The sequence below is a fragment of the Podarcis liolepis genome (genome assembly GCF_965112155.1).
Source record: "Podarcis liolepis genome assembly, chromosome: 12".
NCBI lineage: Eukaryota > Metazoa > Chordata > Lepidosauria > Squamata > Lacertidae > Podarcis > Podarcis liolepis.
The window spans coordinates 57,745,881-57,767,206 of NC_139563.1; the positions used below are offsets into that span (position 1 = coordinate 57,745,881).

Genomic DNA, 21,326 nt, shown 5'->3' on the forward strand with positions numbered 1-21,326 from the left:
AGTCTCATGGGAGATGGATATGACGTTACTGGTTCCTATTCCTTTGTTTCAGTTGCTCTCTGCTTTCACAGAGAGAGGATGTCTTTTCTGTCTACGTAGTTAGGAAAATAAAACTCTTGGCAATGTAGCCATAAATCTCATCACTTCCGCATGCTGCTGGATTCTCTGCTGAATGGGAATGTTCCTGAGGCCTCATCAAAGGCTCAGGTCATTAATCACATCCGACTTGGCCAGAGGAGGATGAGCTCTATCAGCTTGGCTGAGCGGAGATCCCGACATAGGATAGGGTTTGTCTGAGAGAGTTGGTTCAAATTTGCTCTGAGGGGAATATCTACAGCTAGAGGAAGAAGCCTTGTAGCTTAACTAGGAAGATGGGGTTGAGTGTCTTGGGAGAGTATTCAGACAGGAGTGAAGTGCAGGGCTGAGTTTGAGCAGGAGAAATAGAAGTAGAAGCTGTGAGGATGAAGTCTTCTCTTGGGTCTCCTTTCAGCCAGGAGCTGGGAGATCTTCTAGAAAGAGAAGACTCCCAAGCCTGTTAAGAGGGGCGTGAGGATCCCCTGGTCTGTTAGACTAATACCTCAGGAATGGGATTGTAACTGACAAAAAGTGCCCCTTGCTCATGAACCAAAGTTCTAAACTGTGAAGGAAGCTGTGCTGTGTTAAAAGTATTTAACTGTAATACCGGTCATAACTAAGTAAAGGAACGAGAGGGAAGGAACAGAAACTGAGTTAAGTATTTTACTATCTATTCTAGAAACCTGAACATCTACCTGAAGTGCAACAACTGAATTTTTTTAGCAACTGTAGTTTAGGAGAAGCTGTGCATTTACTACTTTATTTTAACGCCTGCAACATCTTTAGATTTAGTTTAAGTAATAAGTTAATTTCTACTGAATGAAAGAACACAGCTCCTCACCCACCTTTGTTTTACCAACTTTGTTTTGTAGATAAAACCTTTCTAATTTGTTCAATTTCTGCCTAAGACTCCAAAACATCAATTTTTCCCTCACACAAAAAGCCAAAAAGATAACCTGCAGTAACTTAGAATTTTAATTAATTGGTTCACTACCGGTTTAATTGGGAGCAGTCAGCGGTGGGATCTGCTACATTTAATTGCATTTAGTGGTAGGTCGACTACACGAGGTGTCCCCCATCTTATATTTGTGCAGCTGGTTCTTACTGCCTAAGTGCAGAACCTGACATTTGTCCCTACTGAAATTCATTTTGTTACTTTGGGAACAGTTGTTCTCCAAACCCATGCTGGGTCTTGGTAATCACAGCATCACGACTTCATAGACCGACTGCTGAATGATCTGTTCTAGGACCTTTCCTGGTATTGATGTCAAGCTCACCAGTCAGTAGTTACCTGGATCTTCTTTCCTCCCCCTTTTGATGATGGGGACAACATTCACCCACATCCAGTCTGCTGGGACCTCACCTGCTCTCCTGAATTCTCAAAGATTATGGACAAAGGCTCTGACATTACATCCACAAACTCCTTTAGTACCCTTGAGTGCAGCTCATCAAAGCCTGGAGATCTGAATTTATTTAAAGTAGCTAGGTGTTCCCTTATCATCATAGGAGAAAGGGAGTATCTAAATGTAGTATATGAAGAAATAATAAATGCATGGATGGTGAGCTGTATTTATCTTAGTAGATTATTAGTTGTTCTGGATTTATATATCCCAGACTGCCCATCCACTGGCTGGATTAACAGTGCTCCAGTATTTTACTACCACTACCTGAGTCTGCTTTGTGGCACTTGAGATTCTACAACTTGTGACAATTCATCACTCATACGGCTGTCATTTAAGGCTCATTTCTGATTTTGGTCACCCAATAGAATTGTACCACCTTGTTCTAGGTTTACTTTGCAACTGAGGGATAAAAAAAAATTTCCCCCCTAAAAAGGATGACCACTGAGAAGAAATAAGATTATCGTAAGTTCTACTTGAAGATTCCCTATTAGCATATTTACCAACTGAGTAAAGTGGAGGATGGTAAATAACTGCCAGCTAAACATAATAACAGCCTGGCATTCTGAAGTTAAGCAGTAACACATAAGATTCAATTATTAATAATGAAGCAGTTTGCAAAATTGTTAGTGGTTTCATTATTGCTTCACATGATCCCTTTTCACAAACTTGGCATTTCAAAACCCATTTAGGTGCCTTAATACAACACTGAAGTGAAGCCAACCATTTTTTGTTCTGAATGGGGCAGCACTCACTTGTTGAGACTCTTTGAAAGGTTCTAACCAGCTTCCCCTCAAAGCCACCTAAATTTAATTTAGTGTCAATGTGTGCAAATTGTTTCCCTGTAAACTACTCCCTAATTTCAAATTGCATCACAATTCCCCTTCAGACCTTCATTTGCATAAAAATGTTCCAAGATTTTTCTGCTCTGCAAATAGCCATAATAGTAATTTCTCACTGTAATAGCCAATGACTTCCTATGTTCAGCATCCTTCTTAAAACTTTGAGGGTCTCATAAATTGAGGAAACATTATTTACTGCTGAATTTCAGTGTATTATCTCTGGTCAGCAACTATACTGAACAAAAAAAATACTATAGTGTATCCTCCTGTCTAAAAGGGGGGCTCCTGCTCAGGGTTCCAGCCAGCCATTTCTTCCAAGCAGGGTATTCCACTATCCCTCTTCCCCCCACCATGCTCCATTTTTCTTTTCCATCACTACTGTCCAATAATGGCCACTGTGTACAGCCAGTCTTCATTGGGCTGTTTTTGTGGGATAGTCACCCCTTAGGTTTTCTTTTCTAAAACTTTTTTTTCTACTTGTGCAAATCTTGTGGCTCTTCCAAGCACGTTATTTCACAGATGAAGTTGTATCTCAGACAGTCTCCATCAGGGGCAGGAAGGGAATCTGACTCAAAGGAAACCAGTTCACTATTTGCTCAGTGGTTGTCTGAGACAGAATAAAGCAGGAGAACTGTCACCTGTCTCAAACACATGGCCAATCTTTTTGCAAGCTCCATGGAGACAAATAGTTGAAGAATGAGCTAATGCTACTCTAGTGTGCATTATTGTACATACTCCCTTCTTGGAGTTTTCATTCTAGGCCACCAAGCTGAGAAGTAACCAGAAGCACAGAGGCAGCTGCTGCAAGACCTGAGTGACCCTAACTTCTGATTTTAAATTAAGCACCAAACAGAAAATGTTGCATAGCGCAATCCAGTTAACATCCAGCTGGAGCTAAGCTTTTTCAAAGTCTGATATCAGTATCAGTGGAAGAATTCAACAGGAGCTTAAATCTCTTCCCCTGAAATTAATGGGACTGAAAAATAACTGAACTTTGGCTGAATCATGCCCTTGGTCTTTTATTTCTGAATCAATAACTGCATTGTAAACTTGAATAGATAGAAACAACACATTGGTTGCCTTTGATGATACATATTGATTTCCAGGCTGGAATAGACATAAGTCTTACTGAAGGTGAAATAATTTTAGAAGACCAACATCATCAGTCTTCTTAGACTGTTGTTTTTTTCAAAACAAAAAATGTTGCTTCATTTTACTTACATGTTGAAGTAAGTATATTAGGGAACTCTCCTGAATAACTATGACCGGAAAGGGTGTTATCTTAACTGCGTGAAAGAGTGTCTCCACAGATGCCATGATCTGGTCAAAGCGACCTCCAAGTCCACCCAGCGTTACAATCATGTCAATCTAAAAGAGACATAAAACAAACATTGGTAAATATCACTGAGAGCATCTGCTGTACTTTTCCTTTGGATAACTTTCTCTCATATGTACAAAGTGCAGAAATACAGTTTAAGGGGATGCCTAAGAGGTTACAGAAATATCTAGCATGCTATTTGCAGAGTATTCGGAGAACCTGGAAGATGCAGAGGGAGCTGAACAGATTGGGCACATTTAGCCCCACCTGCATGATTTCCCCGAGTGTAGCCCTTAGCCTCCATACAAGTGAATGTCTGCCAGTCACTCCTATGGATAAAATAAAAGCACTGTACTTGGATGCAGGGCTTTTATTCAGCCGGAACTTGCTGGAACTCAATTCTGGCACCTGTCATGTGGACGCCATTGCTGTTCTAAGAGAATGAGGGAGGTGTTCATGGTGAGTTCTGGCACCTCTTTTTCTAGAAAAATAGCACTTTCACCTCTTGAGACTGAGTGGCTTAGTGTTCAACTGGTGGCAATCCTGCAGGGAGATTCAGTGTACTATTTCTGCATGAGATATACTGCAGAGCACACAGAGGTGTACACAATATTATCAAAAAATTCCTCCAGATACCAATTATGCATTTCTTATTCTTACAATTAACAACAACATGGTAATATAATACAGCACCATCTATGCACATGGTGCTTTACAAAATTGTTTTGACAGGTTCCGACCTAAGGGTGTTACCATTTAAACACAGATACATAAGGCTCAAGTGTGATTGCCTGCTTGTCATAAAGTTGGAGAAGGAGGTTTTGATACCCCTGAGATGAGAGCCCACTATTGGGGGTAGATCCCTCCTGTGCCCACTCAGTGAGACGCAAAGGGAGAAACCTGATAAGAATGTTTGTATATTGCTGCGGCCTTTGTTCATCAGCATTTGTCCGGCTTTATCAGGATTTCACGGCGTATACGTGAGAGTAGGCTGTTGAGTAAGAATTTAAGACTATGGGCTCATCCTGACTTGTGCTTGTTCTGTGCCTAGAAGCCATGTGTCCAAGCGCTTTTTTGTTTGTCCTGCAGTTTTGCCCTTGCCCCACCACTTTCCCCCAGAAAATCCGCTCTTTAGCAATAAATAGGAGTGAAAGTCAAGCTGGGGAAAACCCGACTGATGTTTGCTCTGATTCAGCCGTAAGGACAGGGTTTCCCTGAGGGAAAGTGGTGGGACAAAGCAAGTCTGGATGAGCCCTGAATTATGAGAGTGGTTGCAGAGTATGGATACTGTGTGTACCAGGAGAGTGAAGTTTAAGAGTATTGTTTATTGTATTTACGTTGTGTGTTGACTATGTAAGAGTGTGCTGGAGTGAAACTGAATGGAAGGCACTTTTAGCAGTAGTTAGATTAAGTTGTGTTTGTTGTTCTACAGGGGATTGGGAACTTAATTGGATTGGCTTGCTTAACTGTATGGTTCATTGGTCATATGTTGGCAGTGTGTTTACTTTTCTTTTGCTTGGTTGTTAATTGTGTTATTTAAATAAGTGGACTTTTTACTCGGTATCTTTTGCAACTGATCTCAATTTGTAATGTTTTATTCTGATGCTTTAATGGGTATTTGTTTAAAATATGGAATGTTCATAGTATTTTTGTAGGTGATCTTCATGCACAATGTTTTATTCTGATGCTTTAGAGGAAACCCTGTTTAGCTGCTCACTGTGGTATTTTGTAATGTGCAATTTTCTTAGATATTGAAATTTGATATTTATTTATGATAATTTAGAGAACCTCCCTGACCCATAAATGGAATATAACTTGTCCTAATATGGTTTCGTGTAAAGCTAGCTGGACCCTTCAATCTTGATCTGAGGCTGTATTCCAGGTGCTCCCTCTGAGGGGAGTTTGGAGGGTGGTGAGGAGCGAGAGATCCCTTTCCAGCCATGGTTTCCCACTTGTGGAATGCTCTCCCCAGTGAGATATGCCTGGCCCAATCATCAACATCCTTTCCATGCCAAGTAAGGACTCATCTCTTCTTGCAGGGCATTTGATGGATTGTGATGATTTTGCTGTATATTGACAGTATGCTTTTGCTGCTGTTTTATTGGGTCTGTTCTGGCTTTTGTTGTAATGAATCATTCTTCTTCTGAGTTTATGCTCTGCTGCATGATCTTTTTTAAAGGCCCAGTACCAGTTTCTGATTTTCCACATGTGCAGGTTCATATATGACAAACACTTCTTCACATCCATGATTTTCACCCTTCACTCCCCTGCCCTGTTTTCTTTCAACGAAATCATAAAGTACTAACATTACAGCTACTGTATATTATACTCTGTGATTACATTGAAAAAGGTGAACATATTGTATATCAAAGGAGAGGATGAATATATTTAAAAAAGAAGATGAATATATCAAAGAGGAACTCAAAGATATACGAGTGGGAAAGAAACAGACCAGACAAGAAAGGAGGAGGAGTGGCGCTATATGTCAGGGATGTGTATACCTGTGAAGAGATCCAAGATTTAGAACCTCAAAGCCAAAGTGAGAGCATTTGGGTCAAAATTAAGGGAGAGAAGAATAACAGAGACCTCATTGTGGGAGTTTACTATAGATCCCCAAGCCAAACGGAGGACATAGATGATGCCTTCCTGGAACAGATGGCCAAGCATGCAAAAGGAAGGGAGATAGTAGTAATGGGGGACTTCAATTACCCAGATATTTGTTGGACGTCAAACTCAGCCAAGAGCATAAGGTCAAACAGATTCCTCACTGGCCTTGCAGACAACTTCATTGTCCAGAAAGTGGGAGAAGCAACAAGAGGAACAGCCATTTTAGATCTGGTCCTAACCAATGTTGATGACCTGGTTAGTGGGGTAGATGTGGAAGGATCATTAGGCGCGAGTGATCATGCTCTTCTGAAGTTTACTATACAGCGGAAAGGAGCAGCCAAGCATACTAGGACTCAATTTCTTGACTTTAAGAAAGCCGACTTCATAAAACTTAGGGAAGTGCTGGGCGAGAGCCCATGGACAGCAATACTAAAAGGAAAGGGAGTTCATGATGGCTGGGAGTTTGTTAAGAGGGAGATAGTAAAAGCACAACGTCAGGCAATACCAATGAGACGGAAACATGGAAGGTGCCTAAAGAAGCCAGGGTGGCTATCTAAAGCAGTGTTTCCCAACCTTTTTGGGGCAAAGGCACACTTGTTTCATGAAAAAAATCTCGAGGCACACCACCATTAGAAAATGTTTTAAAAATTAACTCTTTGCCTATATTGACTATATATAAAGTAACTCTCTTTAATAGGAATCAAATAAACACAAAGAAAGTATTTTATAATTACTTTATTATGAAATGGTAAGTAAACAGAAATATGAAAAATTATAAAATACTTGATTCAGTGCGCAACCTGGGCCTGTTTGGCTGAACACAAAGCTGATATTCTGGCTGGAATCGAAGAAAGACACACACGTAGCTCTTCGTCAACAGCTCTCAGTCTCTCTCTGTATTTAGTTTTTATAGCAATCATGCTTGAAAAGCTCAACTCACAGAGATATGTAGTGGAAAATGGGAGCAATGTCAAAATAGCTTTGTTTGCCAGAAGGGGGAACTCCTTGGCAGTTTCCAACCAAAAACTGTCCAAAGGTAGATCAGCAAATCTTAGCTTGAAACCACGATTTTGTCTCAGTTCAGTTAGTTCCTCCTGCTCCTGTAAAGTCATGTCCTTTCCACCAACTGATGCTGAGCTATAAGGGTCCCTAACCCAGTCAAGGCATTCAGTGGAGACTGAAGAGAAATAAAATGACAACTTCCCCTCGAGAGTTTTTAAATGTTTAGCTATTATCTCACACAGTGCAGCAGTGTGAACACCTTGCCATTGCTTGGTGAGTGTGAACATTTCAAGATTGCCACTTTCCACGTGTTGATGCCAGAGTTGCAGCTTTGCACGGAATCCATTTATTTTATCTGTACTTGTAAGCAGGTTTTCATTTCGGCCTTGCATTCGTGTGTTCAGTTCATTCAGATGATGAAATATATCTGCCAGGTATGCCAGCCTTGCACACCACTCATCACTTGCAAGCAGTTTTGCGTAATCTGTCCTCTCATTTGTCAGAAACACTTTAAGTTCCTCCCGCAGCTCATACACACGAACCAAGACCTTGCCACGCGACAACCACCGGACCTCCGTATGAAACAGCAAGGTTTTATGCTTCGCTCCCATCTCCTCACACAAAGCTGCAAATATGCGACTTTTCACGGGTCGTGACTTTACAAAGTTTACCATGCGCACAACATCATCCAACACATGAACTAGGTCTGCTGGTAAAGTCTTGGCTACGAGGGTCTCACGGTGCAAAAAACAATGCGTAACAATAACATTTGGATTTCTTTCCTTCACTCTGCTTACAAAGCCTTTGGTGTGCCCGACCATGGCTGCAGCTCCATCGGTGCAGACACTTATGCAGTTTTCCCACTTAAGTCCTCCTTGTTCAAGGTATTCTGATGTGACCCGAAAAATTTCTTCTCCTGTTGCTTTTTCTGGCAATGCCTTGCAGAAAAAGAAGTTTTCTCTAATTGCATCACCATCAACAAAACGCACATTGGCCAAGAGTTGAGCATGTCCACTGATATCAGTAGACTCGTCCAGTTGTAATGCAAATTTCTCACTGCTATGGATCTTTTCCAAAACCACACTTTCAATGTCTGCAGACATGTCATCAATACGTCTGGAAATTGTGTTGTTTGAGAGAGGGACCTTGGCTATTTCCTTAGCTGCTTCAGGTCCGAGCATCTCCTCTACAATAGCTTTGCAGGCGGGAAGTATTAATGTCTCTGCCACAGTGTGCGACTTTTTTGTCTTGGCTATAAGTTCAGCAACGTGATAGCTAGCTTTAAGAGCTCTTTCATTTACCTTTGAGGTTTGTCTCAGGAGAGTTGCCTGTTTCTCCGTGTTTTCACGCAGGCGAACAAAATAGTCCACATTCTTGTTTTTAAGCGAAGGGTGTTTCGTTTGGAGATGGCGTTTAAGTTTGCTTGGGACCATAGCACTGTTAGCTAGCTTTTCACCACACACCACGCACAGTGGAGTTGGTTGGTTTGCATCTCCGGTGAAAGTAAATCCAAATGAAATATAGCTTTCGCTATATTGCCTTGTGACAGAGAATTTGCTTGAGCTAACCATCTTTGCTTTCTTTTCATGCCCACTCGTACTTGGCCTCTCATCTGGCTCCAAATTTTGTTCAGAGTCCAGTTCTTTTCTTTTCAAAAACTTTTCCATCACTCCAGTATCCGGCCTCTCTGCAGTGCCGACTCCCGCTGAGTCCTGGTCTATGTGCTCGGGCGGGAAGGAAGTCGGAAGATGATGTCCTACTGTGATAGGTCAAGGCTTGAGTCCGGACCAATCACAGCCAGGCAAAAACATGCATACTGTGTGAGCTCAATTCAGCGGCTCATTTCTGCAAAGGAAAAAAAATGGGCTTAGATGGGGTGGGAGAGGCGGGGTGGTCGTTATACAGAACAGTTCTTACTGCCTGTACTACAGGCACGAATTATACATGGGAATGGCGGGAAGAGTGATGGCAGCACACGCAATAGCGGAAGCCACGAGGTCCCCGAGGCACTGCCGCGGAACAGCGGTTGAAAAACACTGGATTAGAGAGGGCAAGAGCAAGGCAATTTCCATTGAGCTTCATGGCTAAGCAAGGAATTGAACTTCCAACATGGATGTCTTCCCCAGTTTACAGAAAACCTAAAAAGGTTGAAAAACACTAACAGCGGTTGAAAAAGACTGTAATAAGGCCACTGTCACTTAATGGCTGTATACGCTGTTAAGTTTGTGAGAAACAGTTTTTGCTATCAAGCCTGCTTGGACATACCTAAACCATCTTTCCCAAATAAATTTTATTTATACCCCGCCCTCCCCAGCCAAGACTGGGCTCAGGGCGGCTAACAACAAATTAAAAAACAAGTCGACTGAAATATAATAAATAATAAAAAATAAGTCGATTGCAATAGAAACAATAATAAAAAACAAGTTGATTGAAATATAACTTAAAAACAAGATTAAAATACAACATTTAGACATCAAAATGCAAGCAGAATAAATTCCTCAGCCCCGATGCATTGGCACCTCGTGCCGTTTGAGTTGCAGAATTTATTCAGCACACAGAAAATGGCCTTTTGGGGGGTGAATGTGGATGAAGCAGGAAGAGAACTTAAAAAAAAAGGCATGCATGAAATCTAGCCCCAAACACACACACGCACACTTTCCCCAAAGTGGTTGATGACGCAGGATATTTCCACATGCTTCTAAAATGCACATTAAATAAAATGAGAGAGAGGAGTGCACGCACTCACCTGCCAGCCTCGGAGCTGTTGAATGCAGCTACATGAAGCAGTCTGTGTCCTTCCAGGCGCCAACTCAGACCTGCCGTGCTGTTCCGTTCCCCCGGCGTCGCTGCCTTCATCCAGCCGGATGCCTCTCCTGCCCAAGGGACGTGTCAGCAGCCACCCGGCGTGGGGTAGAGGCAGGACAGCCCCACTTCCTGCTGCCCACAAGGCTTTGGGGTGAGAAACACCGAGGGGCAGGAGAGTGGAGGTTCCCTTAATTAGAAAAAGCAGGGAGGCAGGCTGCTTGATGCCTGCTGAAGGGAATCCCGAAGGCGCGATCGCGCACGCGCAGGCCCAGTAGCGAGCGGCGATGTGGTAGCAGCGGCGGCACACGAAGTCCCCCAGGCAGCGGAGCAGCTCGCCCGTCGAAGCCTGCACGATCACCCGCCGCGGGGAGCCGGGGGTGGCGGCACGGTTGCCGGGCAGCGGCGGGGGTGGCGGTGGCTGCTTGCCGCCCTCCTGGGCGGAGGCGGGCACGGTGGGCACCGGCACGGCCAAGGGCCCCTGCCTGGTGCCGTCGGACGTGGGAGCTCGCTCGCTCGCCGCCCCACGTGTGCTTGCCGAGCAGGCGCAGGCCCAGTAGCGGCACCTCGTAGCGGCAATAGCGAGCGGCGATGGGGCTAGCCGGAGAAGAGAGGGCGAGCCCCCTCTGCTCCGGCCCTAAAAAGGGTAAGCCACGCCCCCTCCAGCCAGCCGATTGGCTGGCCAGGAGGCGTGGCCGGATGGGATTCCCCTGCTCTCGTGGGGGCTGGGATGGGATTCCCCCTCACGTGGGGGCGGATGGGATTCCCCGCTCACTAGCGAGCGGATGCGCAGGCCCGGTAGTGAGCGGCGATGGTGGGAGCTCGCTCGCTCGCAGCCCCGCATGTGCTCGCTGCCGCCGCCCCGCCTCTCACCGCCCGACTTGGCCGCCTCCACACGGAACACAAGGCAAAGTTCCACGGCACACTACTGTGCCGCGGAACAGCGGTTGGGAAACGCTGATCTAAAGAACTTTTAACTGAATTAAGATTAAAAAAGGATGTGTACAAAAAATGGAAAAGGGGGGAAACCACCAAAGAGGAATTCAAACAAATAGCCAGCACATGTAGACACAAAGTCAGAAAAGCTAAAGCACAGAATGAACTGAGGCTTGCTAGAGAGGTTAAAAGCAACAAAAAAGGCTTTTATGGGTATGTTCGTAGCAAAAGGAAGAACAAAGAAACAGTGGGGTCACTCAGAGGAGAAGATGGTGAAATGCAAACAGGGGACACAGAAAGGGCTGAACTCCTCAATGCCTTCTTTGCCTCAGTCTTCTCCGATAAAGAAAACAATGCCCGACCTGAAGAATTTGGAGCAAATGATTCAGCAAAGGAAACACAGCCCAGAATAACTAAGGAGATAGTACAAGAATACTTGGCTAGTTTAGATGTATTCAAGTCTCCAGGGCCAGATGAACTGCATCCAAGAGTATTAAAAGAACTGGCAGATGTGATCTCAGAACCACTGGCAGTCATCTTTGAGAATTCCTGGAGAACAGGCGAAGTCCCGGCAGACTGGAGGAGGGCAAATGTTGTCCCTATTTTCAAAAAGGGGAAAAGAGAGGACCCAAATAATTACCGCCCAGTCAGTCTGACATCAATACCAGGGAAGATTCTGGAGCAGATCATTAAGAAAACAGTCTGTGAGCACCTAGAAAGGAATGCTGTGATCACCAATAGTCAGCATGGATTTCTGAAAAATAAGTCATGTCAGACTAACCTGATCTCGTTTTTTGACAGAATTACAAGCCTGGTAGATGAAGGGAACTCAGTGGATATAGCCTACCTTGATTTCAGCAAGGCATTTGACAAGGTGCCCCATGATATTCTTGTAAAGAAGCTGGTAAAATGCGGTCTTGACTATGCTACCACTCAGTGGATTTGTAACTGGCTGACTGACCGAACCCAAAGGGTGCTCATCAATGGTTCCTCTTCATCCTGGAGAAGAGTGACTAGTGGGGTGCCACAGGGTTCTGTCTTGGGCCCGGTCTTATTCAACATCTTTATCAACGACTTGGATGATGGACTCAAGGGCATCCTGATCAAATTTGCAGATGACACCAAACTGGGAGGGGTGGCTAACACCCCAGAGGACAGGATCACACTTCAAAACGACCTTGACAGATTAGAGGACTGGGCCAAAACAAACAAGATGAATTTTAACAGGGAGAAATGTAAAGTATTGCACTTGGGCAAAAAAAATGAGAGGCACAAATACAAGATGGGTGACACCTGGCTTGAGAGCAGTACATGTGAAAAGGATCTAGGAGTCTTGGTTGACCACAAACTTGACATGAGCCAACAGTGTGACGCGGCAGCTAAAAAAGCCAATGCAATTCTGGGCTGCATCAATAGGAGTATAGCATCTAGATCAAGGGAAGTAATAGTGCCACTGTATTCTGCTCTGGTCAGACCACACCTGGAGTACTGTGTCTAGTTCTGGGCACCACAATTCAAGAAGGACACTGACAAACTGGAACGTGTCCAGAGGAGGGCAACCAAAATGGTCAAAGGCCTGGAAACGATGCCTTATGAGGAACGGCTAAGGGAGCTGGGCATGTTTAGCCTGGAGAAGAGGAGGTTAAGGGGTGATATGATAGCCATCTTCAAATATATAAAAGGATGTCACATAGAGGAGGGAGAAAGGTTGTTTTCTGCTGCTCCAGAGAAGCGGACACGGAGCAATGGAGCCAAACTACAAGAAAGAAGATTCCACCTAAACATTAGGAAGAACTTCCTGACAGTAAGAGCTGTTCGACAGTGGAATTTGCTGCCAAGGAGTGTGGTGGAGTCTCCTACTTTGCAGAGGCTTGACAACCATATGTCAGGAGTGCTCTGATGGTGTTTCCTGCTTGGCAGGGGGTTGGACTCGATGGCCCTTGTGGTCTTTTCCAACTCTATGATTCTATGATTCTATGATTCTATGAATTAAATGCTGTTATATTATCACTAATGTTATTATCTTTAAATACTACAAATGGCTTGAGGAGTCCTATGTGGCAAGCAACTAATAAACTGAATAAATAGTAAAAGTAGTAGCACTGGTAATAATGATGATGATGATGATGATGATGATGATAAGAAGAAGAATAGTAATAATAATTTTATTATTTGCACCCTGTCCATCTGACAAGTTTGCCCCAGCCACTCCAGGCAGCTTCAAACATATATAAAAACATAATCAAATATTGCACATTAAAAAGCTTCCAAATGATAATTATAATAATTTTTAAAAGTTTATTGTTCTAGCCAAAGCCCAGTCAAAAAAAAAGGAGAGGGAAATGAAGGCAGGAGAAAACAGGGAAAGAATATGTGATTATTTCAGTTACATATACTTTGGTTTAGTTATAGCTAGATATTGAAACCATGGGGCCATTTGAAAAGCTTCCCCGAATTTTTATAAGGGATTTTAAGGGAGAAAGAATGGTGCCCTCCTGGAAGCAAGAGTGGCTCCACCGCGAGAGTGTTCTGAGAGGCAGCCCCGGGCCTCAGGGGCATCAAACGAAGCAGAGTTGTTTCTGGGAGCAGGAGGCCGTCAGATGGCAGAGCTGGTAATTATGAGTCAAGATATAAGAGACAATAAGAAAAAAAGAGGGCAAGGCCATCTGGTTGAGGACAAGAAGCTAATGAAGGGATTTAAGGAGGTCTGCCTCTCATACAGTCAAGGCAACAATCAAGGTGGATAATGCTGAGAACACAGTACTAGTTTGATGTGAGTTGGCCAAGATGAAAGAAAGCAAGAGCAGCTAAGAGAAGATTATCATAGTCAAGGTGAGAGATAACCAAGGTATGCGGCAGAGTTTTTGCTGAAAAGACAAAAAAGAAGGGCTGTGTCCTTTCTAATGTTATAAAGGGAGAAGCTACATTAATTGGTTATATACCCCACCTGTTGTGTCATAAATGGCACTCACCTAAAAAACGGGGGGGGGGGGTCTTAGGTAAGGAACAAGCACTACCCTTTGGGAACAAAAGCTATAGCACATGATAAAAATCACACATCTTCTAAATTCTGTTTCCTACTGGGACTAATGGAAGGGACCATTAATTTTAAATAGTTTATAAGCTTGTTAAACAATATGCTTCTGTGCTAATTGGTGCAGCAGACGTTTCTCATTCTTGTGTGGATAACTTAATAATGAAGAAGGTATTAGTGGTACAACTGGAAAGAGTATGTGCGGATATATGGCAAATGAGGAAGAGATGGAGTAAAGGTAGCGAAAAGAATTATGAATGGGATAAGAAACTGTTACCTATGTATTTCTAACATGCTTGATCACTGCTATTAACGGGCACTAACAGAAATTATGAATCACACAACGAACAGTAGGAAACTGACTTTGTTTTGCAGCCCTAAGGCATGACTACTTTTTAGCATCCTACAATGATACGGCAGTGAAAAAATCTTGATAAAATTGTGTCCAATACAGTCATACCTCTGGTTGCATTGACTTCATGTTGCAGGTTTTCGGGTTGTGAACGCAGAAGTGTATGCTTCCAGGTTTTGCCGCGCGTGCGCAGAAGTGATCTGCATGCTTCACACATGCACAGAAGCTCTCTATTGTGCATGCACAATAGCAGCACTCTACTTACAGACTTTTCGGGGTGCGAACGGCACCCTGAAACGAATCGCATTTGTAAGTAGAGGTACCACTGTATTATGTTTGATACTGAGAAACTCCATGGAATATTCTCCTTGATGGATTTACAAATCATTACATCTGGATAGAAAATGGACAAACAGAGCATGCAGTGACATATGGTCATTGAAGGTATCATGTCTAGCTCATAAATCAAGTTTTCACTTTTTAAAAATGCCAGGATTTAGTTGTTGTTCAAGCACTTTTAAGTCACACTGATTCTTGCAGAATTTTCAACATGTGTTTCATGAAGTAAATGGGGATTAAAAGCACTTAAAATTGTTCCCTGAATTTAATTTCCATGCTTGTTTTTTTTCAATCTTAAACCTTTTTATTTAATTTTATTTTATTTAAACCGGCTTCTGGTTCCGGTTGCCTTAATGGCACAGCTCCCAAGACATTGAGAGATCGTTGGCGAAGGAATAAACAAAGATGACTGAAGGTAATTATCTTTGTAAACTCCCCACCCCCACCCCAGGGTCGGAGAAAACGAGCTTCACTCGCAGTTCGTCTCAGTACCTGGCTTTCACTCCAACATGGAACGTGGGAGGTAGGGAGGCACTGAGTGTAAAAGCACTTTGCCTTTTGGTAATGCCAATGAATGCCAACACTGCCATTCATTAAGAAGCAGCGGTTCTTCTGTTCATTAAGATTTTAATTAGGATTAATGTACAGACATGTGCTAGTAATGATGGGACAAGATCAAAAACTGCCGAATTGAAACAGCTACAAGGCTGTACAGATTTAAATAGGAAATATGACTTCATTCCATCTAAAAGACAGTATGTGTCGAGGGGGGGGGCAATGGCTTCATTATGAATCCTTTGTTACATAAATGACTCAGCAATGGAGAATGCCATTATTATTTTTTCCATATAGCAAGTGAAGTTGAAGGAAGACGAGAGTACAGATATGGATTATGATGACAAACAGAGCTGTGTGAGGAAAACATAATAGTATGGAATAATTTTTAAAAGACTTGGAATCTTGACAGAGTTAATTCTTATTTTTTCCTTGACTGAGGATGGATTGGACTTTGAGGACTTGCCAAGGCTTTGGCGGGATGCCAGATCTACAAGTAATAAAGCTAATTTCTTCAGTTGGACAGAGAAGGGAGAACTTGGAGGCTTGCCAGGGCTTTGGCAGGGCACCAGGCAACCCCCCCTCCTGGGATTGAAAGTAATGACGATAGAATTTTACAGCTGTAATCAGAGGAGCTGGATAACAAAAAGGAGAGATCTCTCTAGAGTGACACCAAGTCAACAGTGCCGCAAGACACAACAGGAGACTAGGAATAACTAAGATGGACATAATAATTGATAAAGACATAAAGGAACAATTGATTAAAATTAATACCTCACATGGGAAGAAGAAAGGAGAACTTTACTAGTGAACTTGTAAATTACTAAATCAATGAAACTCAAGAGTGAAGGATATTTGATGGCTAAAACCCCAGATTGGGCACTAAGTTACCTACGGTCAACACTTTATTTGGAATCAGTGAGTGCAGTGTTCAAAACTCCCATTGTTCTAGGCACATTTTGCGACAGGGAATTTCATTAGCGCGAGCCGTTTCTGAGCTCTGGGCGCAATACAGCACCGAATATTTCAGATTAAAACTGAAGTGGAAGGAAAGGAGGACCTTTTTCTGCTTCCCCACCTCTAGCTACTCTCTGAATATTGGAGAAGAGACCCTCTTAAAAAATATTAGGGGGAAGGACTAGACCATGTGAAAAATAATATTATGAACATAATATTTTAGCTGCAGTTCATTCATTTTCAGCTTTGTATTCTTGTTATAAAAAATCACACTGAGACATTCCGTTGTTGCACCCATAACCTAGGTTTAAGGTGCCATTTAGCTCCTAGCTTTCATATTTCAGTTTCTAACACGGAGTATGTGTATAAAGAGTTTGACACTTAAACCCCTGTAAAAGGTAAAGGTAAAGGTACCCCTGCCCATACGGGCCAGTCTTGACAGACTCTAGGGTTGTGCACTCATCTCACTCTAGAGGCCGGGAGCCAGCACTGTCCGCAGACACTTCCGGGTCACGTGGCCAGCGTGACGAAGCTGCTCCGGCGAACCGGCACCAGAGCAGCACACGGAACGCCGTTTACCTTCCCTCTAGAAAGCGGTACCTATTTATCTACTTGCACTTAATTGTGCTTTCGAACTGCTAGGTGGTCAGGAGCTGGGACCGAACGACGGGAGCTCATCCCGCCACGGGGATTCGAACCACCGACCATGCGATCGGCAAGTCCTAGGCGCTGAGGTTTTACCCACAGCGCCACCCGCGTCCTCCTTAAAACCCCTGTACACACATACAATTCTTTTACGGAACTGTACTGCAATTGTAGAACAATGTAGAGAGAGAAAATTAAAGAATAGTAAATTTTTGCCAAGGTGCCCCCACAGAAAGCAATAGAAGTAAGTCTAATATAAGTGCAAGCCTCAGTTTCTGTAAGGGTGTGTGTGTGTGTGTATGGGGGCGTGTAAGATTGAAGGAAGAATTACCGTACAAACAAAAAACCAGAGCCTAAAATGTATGTATGAATGCAATAGAAACAATACAAAGAAAGACTTGGGAATCAAGCCTTAACTGATTTATTCTTGAAAGCTTTCACCAACAAGGAAAGATGGGATCAACTAAATGGAGGACTCCTGCATGTAATATAAAATATAAAATGCAGCAAGTTTAAAATGAACTATTTTATAAGATGTCCTGTGGTTCTAGCATTTCATTATTTCTTAGCAAAGCTGCATGAAAATATACTTGTGACTTGGAATACATCTGAATCTTTTGTATAACGTCAAAGGCTTTGACTGTCACCAAAGATTCCCCCACCCCAGCCAAAGCTCTAAATTTAGACTAAGTTGACTTTTGTCTGTAAAGCAACATACCACGAAAAGCCTCATCAACCTTTATTTAGGCCCAATGAGATTCTGCAGGCTTTGTAACCAAAGTGAAAAGAACGGCATTCCAGTCCAGAACTGCCAAGGGAGCAGAGAAACAAAAAATGAAAACTCTGCCAATTGCTCCCAGGGAGGATTTTAATGGAGGCAATTAAAAAAATTCTCTTCTAAACCTTTGCTCTGTGGCATAAAGCCCTGTGATTTGACGATTTGATTCTGTAATATAGTGCAAAATGAATGGAAGAACCAGTAGATAAAGTCAGAATCACGGGTGAGCCTCATGTCTTTAAATGAGGGTCTGCTATGATCACGTGTGACCCTGTGGAGCATATCTGCAGCACGGCCCTTTTTGTCCCTGTGAGTTGTCATGGGGGACTGAAGAGTTTGTTCTGAGGAGACTGGGAGAGTGTTTTGGAAACTGGCCTGACTGGGCTTCACTGGGTCCATCCATTCCAAACTGTCAGCGTCAGTCGCTGAGCAACAACGGTGTGAGAGGGCTACTGCTTTTTGTCCCTTCTGTGGTCTTCCCATAGGCTGACACTCTAACCGTTATACCACACTGAAATAAGAAGTTTCCTAACAACTTTCAGCACCCTTAGAAACTACAGTTCCCAGGAAGCTCTGGGGGAAGCCATGACTGTTGAAAGGGGTTTAAATGTATAGTGAAGATTGGGCTGCAAAGTTTTGCAGATCCCTTGAGGCAGTCTGAAGGCTGTTGGGGTCCTTTTTAAAAAGCTCCAAAATACATCACCCAGCCACCCACAGCCTGGGAACAGACATGCTTCTTTCTGTAGGATTCTTCTGAGAGCAATGGAACATCACCAAGTCCTGCTCCTCCCAGGGGGATTCGCTTTATTGGAATTGGAGGTGTGTGCCATAGCTGCTCCAGGCTATGGAGACAGACAACCTTTTCTGGGCTTATTCAAAAGGATATTTTTAAGGGATAGAGATGACCCTGCAGGCCTTGGATTGCCACACAAACGGATCTGCAGGACTGCAGGTTCTAATATAGGCCCGTGATCTGATCCACGACATGATCCACCTGGATCAAATTGGGTGAGTCTGCTTTTTAATCAGGATTCTGCATATTCCTGTTGCATCCCTTTTTCACAGGTAGGGTGATTCTGGTACCAGCTAAATTTGTCAAATTTCCTTTTAAAGCCATCTACAGAGGAGAGACTGCTAGAACCAGCAAGGGCAAGATTTTCCACCTTCATTGTCCCACTTCCATGACTGGAGAGCCCTTTTAAAGAGGAGATTCTGCGTAAGTGCTTATTCTTGCTCTCTCAACATTTTCAAATGTTGAAACCAAAGAAGTGCCATGGTCAGATCACTTCCTGGTGCAACTGGACTTCTCCGCGACCCTTCCCCTCTGCAGGGAGGTGGGACCAATTCGGATGGTCCGCCCCCACCACTTAATGGATCCAAATGGTTTCCAGAGAGTGGTAGGGGATGCTTTATCCCATGTTGATGGCCTTTCAGCTGATTCCCTGGTGGCCCGCTGGAATGCGGAGTTAACCAGGGCTATCGACTGTCTGGCTCCGAAGCGCCCTCTCCGATTGCATGGAGCCCGGACAGCCCCGTGGTTTTCTTCGGAGCTGAGGGCGATGAAACAATCGCTGAGACGGCTAGAGCGTTGGTGGCAGAAAACTCACTCCGAATCTGACCGGACACAGGTTAGAGCTCAACGTCGAGCCTACCAAGTGGCGATAGCGACGGCGAAGAAGACTTTCTTCACCGCCTCTATTGCATCTGCAGAAAATAGTAGCAGGAGACTCTTTCAGGTGGTCCGCAATTTAACGGAACCACCTTTACCATCGGGGCCTTGTAAAGACCCCAAGATCTCCTGCAACGATTTTGCAAAGTTTTTTGCAGATAAAATCACTCATATTCGGAAGGAGCTAGACACCACCGTGGGAGCAGGGCTGGGGCGGGAGAGTGCTAGAGCCCTGTCTGGTCAAGTTGCATGGAATCAATTTCAATCCGTTACCCCCGAGGATGTGGACAGGCTGCTTGGACGAGTGAAACCAACCACCTGTCTCCTTGATCCTTGCCCATCCTGGCTTATAAAAGCTAGCCGGGAAGGGCTGGGCGATGGGCTCTGCGGGGTGGTGAATGCTTCCCTCTGTGAGGGAACATTCCCAGATCCGCTGAAAGAGGCGGTCATTAAACCGCTTCTTAAAAAAACATCTTTAGACCCGGCCAGTATGGCCAACTATTGCCCAGTCTCAAATCTTCCATTCTTGGGCAAGGTGATTGAGCGTGTGGTTGCTGAACAACTCCAGGCATGCCTGGAGGATGCGGACCATTTGGATCCCTTCCAATCAGGGTTCAGGCCTCATCATGGGACTGAAACTGCCTTGGTCGCACTGGTTGATGATCTCCGGCGAGCTAGGGACAAAGGTGAGAGTTGTTTCCTAGTTCTGCTGGATCTCTCAGCGGCCTTTGATACAATCGACCATAACATCCTTCTGGACCGTCTAGAGGGGTTGGGAGCTGGGGGCACTGTTATACAGTGGTTTCGCTCCTTTCTCCTGGGCCGTGTTCAGAAAGTGGTGGTGGGGGATGAGTGTTCAGACCCTTGGGCCCTCACTTGTGGGGTGCCTCAGGGTTCCGTCCTCTCCCCCATGCTTTTTAACATCTATATGAAGCCGCTGGGAGAGATCATCAGGGGGTTTGGACTGGGTGTCCATCAATATGCAGATGATACCCAGCTCTACCTTTCTTTCAAATCAGAACCAGTGAAGGCGGTGAAGGTCCTGTGTGAGTGCCTGGAGGCGGTTGGAGGATGGATGGCGGCTAATGGATTGAAGTTGAATCCTGACAAGACAGAAGTGCTGTTTTGGGGGGACAGGGGACGGGCTGGTGTGGAGGACTCCCTGGTCCTGAATGGGGTAACTGTGCCCCTGAAGGACCAGGTGCGTAGCCTGGGAGTCATTTTGGACTCACAGCTGTCCATGGAGGCACAGGTCAATTCTGTATCCAGGGCAGCTGTCTACCAACTCCACCTGGTACGCAGGCTGAGACCCTACCTGCCCGCTGACTGTCTGGCCAGAGTGGTGCATGCTCTAGTTATCTCCCGCTTGGACTACTGCAATGCGCTCTACGTGGGGCTACCTTTGAAGGTGACTCGGAAACTACAACTAATCCAGAATGCGGCAGCTAGACTGGTGACTGGGGGCGGCCGCTGAGACCACATAACACCGGTCTTGAAAGACCTACATTGGCTCCCAGTACGTTTCCGAGCACAATTCAAAGTGTTGGTGTTGACCTTTAAAGCCCTAAACGGCTTCGGCCCAGTATACCTGAAGGAGCGTCTCCACCCCCATCGTTCTGCCCGGACACTGAGGTCCAGCGCCGAGGGCCTTCTGGCGGTTCCCTCATTGCGAGAAGCGAAGCTACAGGGAACCAGGCAGAGGGCCTTTTCGGTGGTGGCGCCCGCCCTGTGGAATGCCCTCCCATCGGATGTCAAGGTGATGGACAACTACCTGACATTCAGAAAACATCTTAAGGCAGCCCTATTCAGGGAAGCTTTTAATGTATGATATTTTAGTGTTTTTTGGTTTCTGTGGAAGCCGCCCAGAGTGGCTGGGGAAACCCAGCCAGATGGGCGGGGTACAAATAATAAATTATTATTATTATTATTATTATTATTATTATTATTATTATTATTATTATTTGGCATTTTGAGACTTTTGAAATGTTAAGTTTTTGTTTGGAAATATTATCATT

The 21,326-nt window shown here is 44.3% G+C and overlaps 2 protein-coding genes and 1 long non-coding RNA gene across 12 annotated transcripts in view; 1 reads left to right on the plus strand and 2 right to left on the minus strand.

Moving 5' to 3' along the window:
• The window catches only part of TPK1 (thiamin pyrophosphokinase 1), a 253,147-nt gene that overhangs the window by 77,072 nt on the left and 154,749 nt on the right, over positions 1 to 21,326 (minus strand). For 8 of the 9 annotated variants that reach the window (XR_014517943.1, XR_014517944.1, XM_083468887.1 and 5 more), the window contains exon 7: positions 3,539 to 3,685. The exons of the other annotated variant lie outside the window; for it this stretch is intronic. Coding sequence is in view for 6 of the 8 variants with exons in the window: in XM_083468887.1 (XP_083325013.1) it covers positions 3,539 to 3,685 (147 nt within the window). In the remaining 2 variants the exon portion in view is untranslated. The remainder of the gene's footprint in view (positions 1 to 3,538; positions 3,686 to 21,326) is intronic. 9 annotated transcript variants of the gene reach the window in all.
• The window catches only part of LOC310690210, a 28,654-nt gene continuing 7,349 nt past the window's right edge, over positions 22 to 21,326 (plus strand). Inside the window, exons 1-2 of one of the 2 annotated variants that reach the window (XR_014517981.1) lie at positions 22 to 287; positions 18,756 to 18,858. This is a non-coding gene — a long non-coding RNA (uncharacterized lncRNA). Of the gene's footprint in view, positions 288 to 16,992; positions 17,349 to 18,755; positions 18,859 to 21,326 lie in introns of those variants that run through there. The other variant, XR_014517982.1, reaches the window with a different exon arrangement.
• On the minus strand, positions 6,963 to 10,324 carry LOC310690156 (zinc finger BED domain-containing protein 5-like). Its single transcript, XM_083468815.1, has 2 exons — positions 9,991 to 10,324; positions 6,963 to 9,089 (listed from the first exon to the last, which is right to left on the minus strand). Exon 2 carries the CDS (start codon positions 8,909 to 8,911, stop codon positions 7,031 to 7,033), a length of 1,881 nt encoding a protein of 626 aa, XP_083324941.1. The 5' UTR covers positions 8,912 to 9,089; positions 9,991 to 10,324; the 3' UTR covers positions 6,963 to 7,030.

What these genes read in the sequence shown, in the direction of transcription:
- LOC310690156 (XM_083468815.1), bottom strand. Translation starts at nt 8,911, where the DNA reads ATGGAAAAGTTTTTGAAAAGAAAAGAACTGGACTCTGAACAAAATTTG.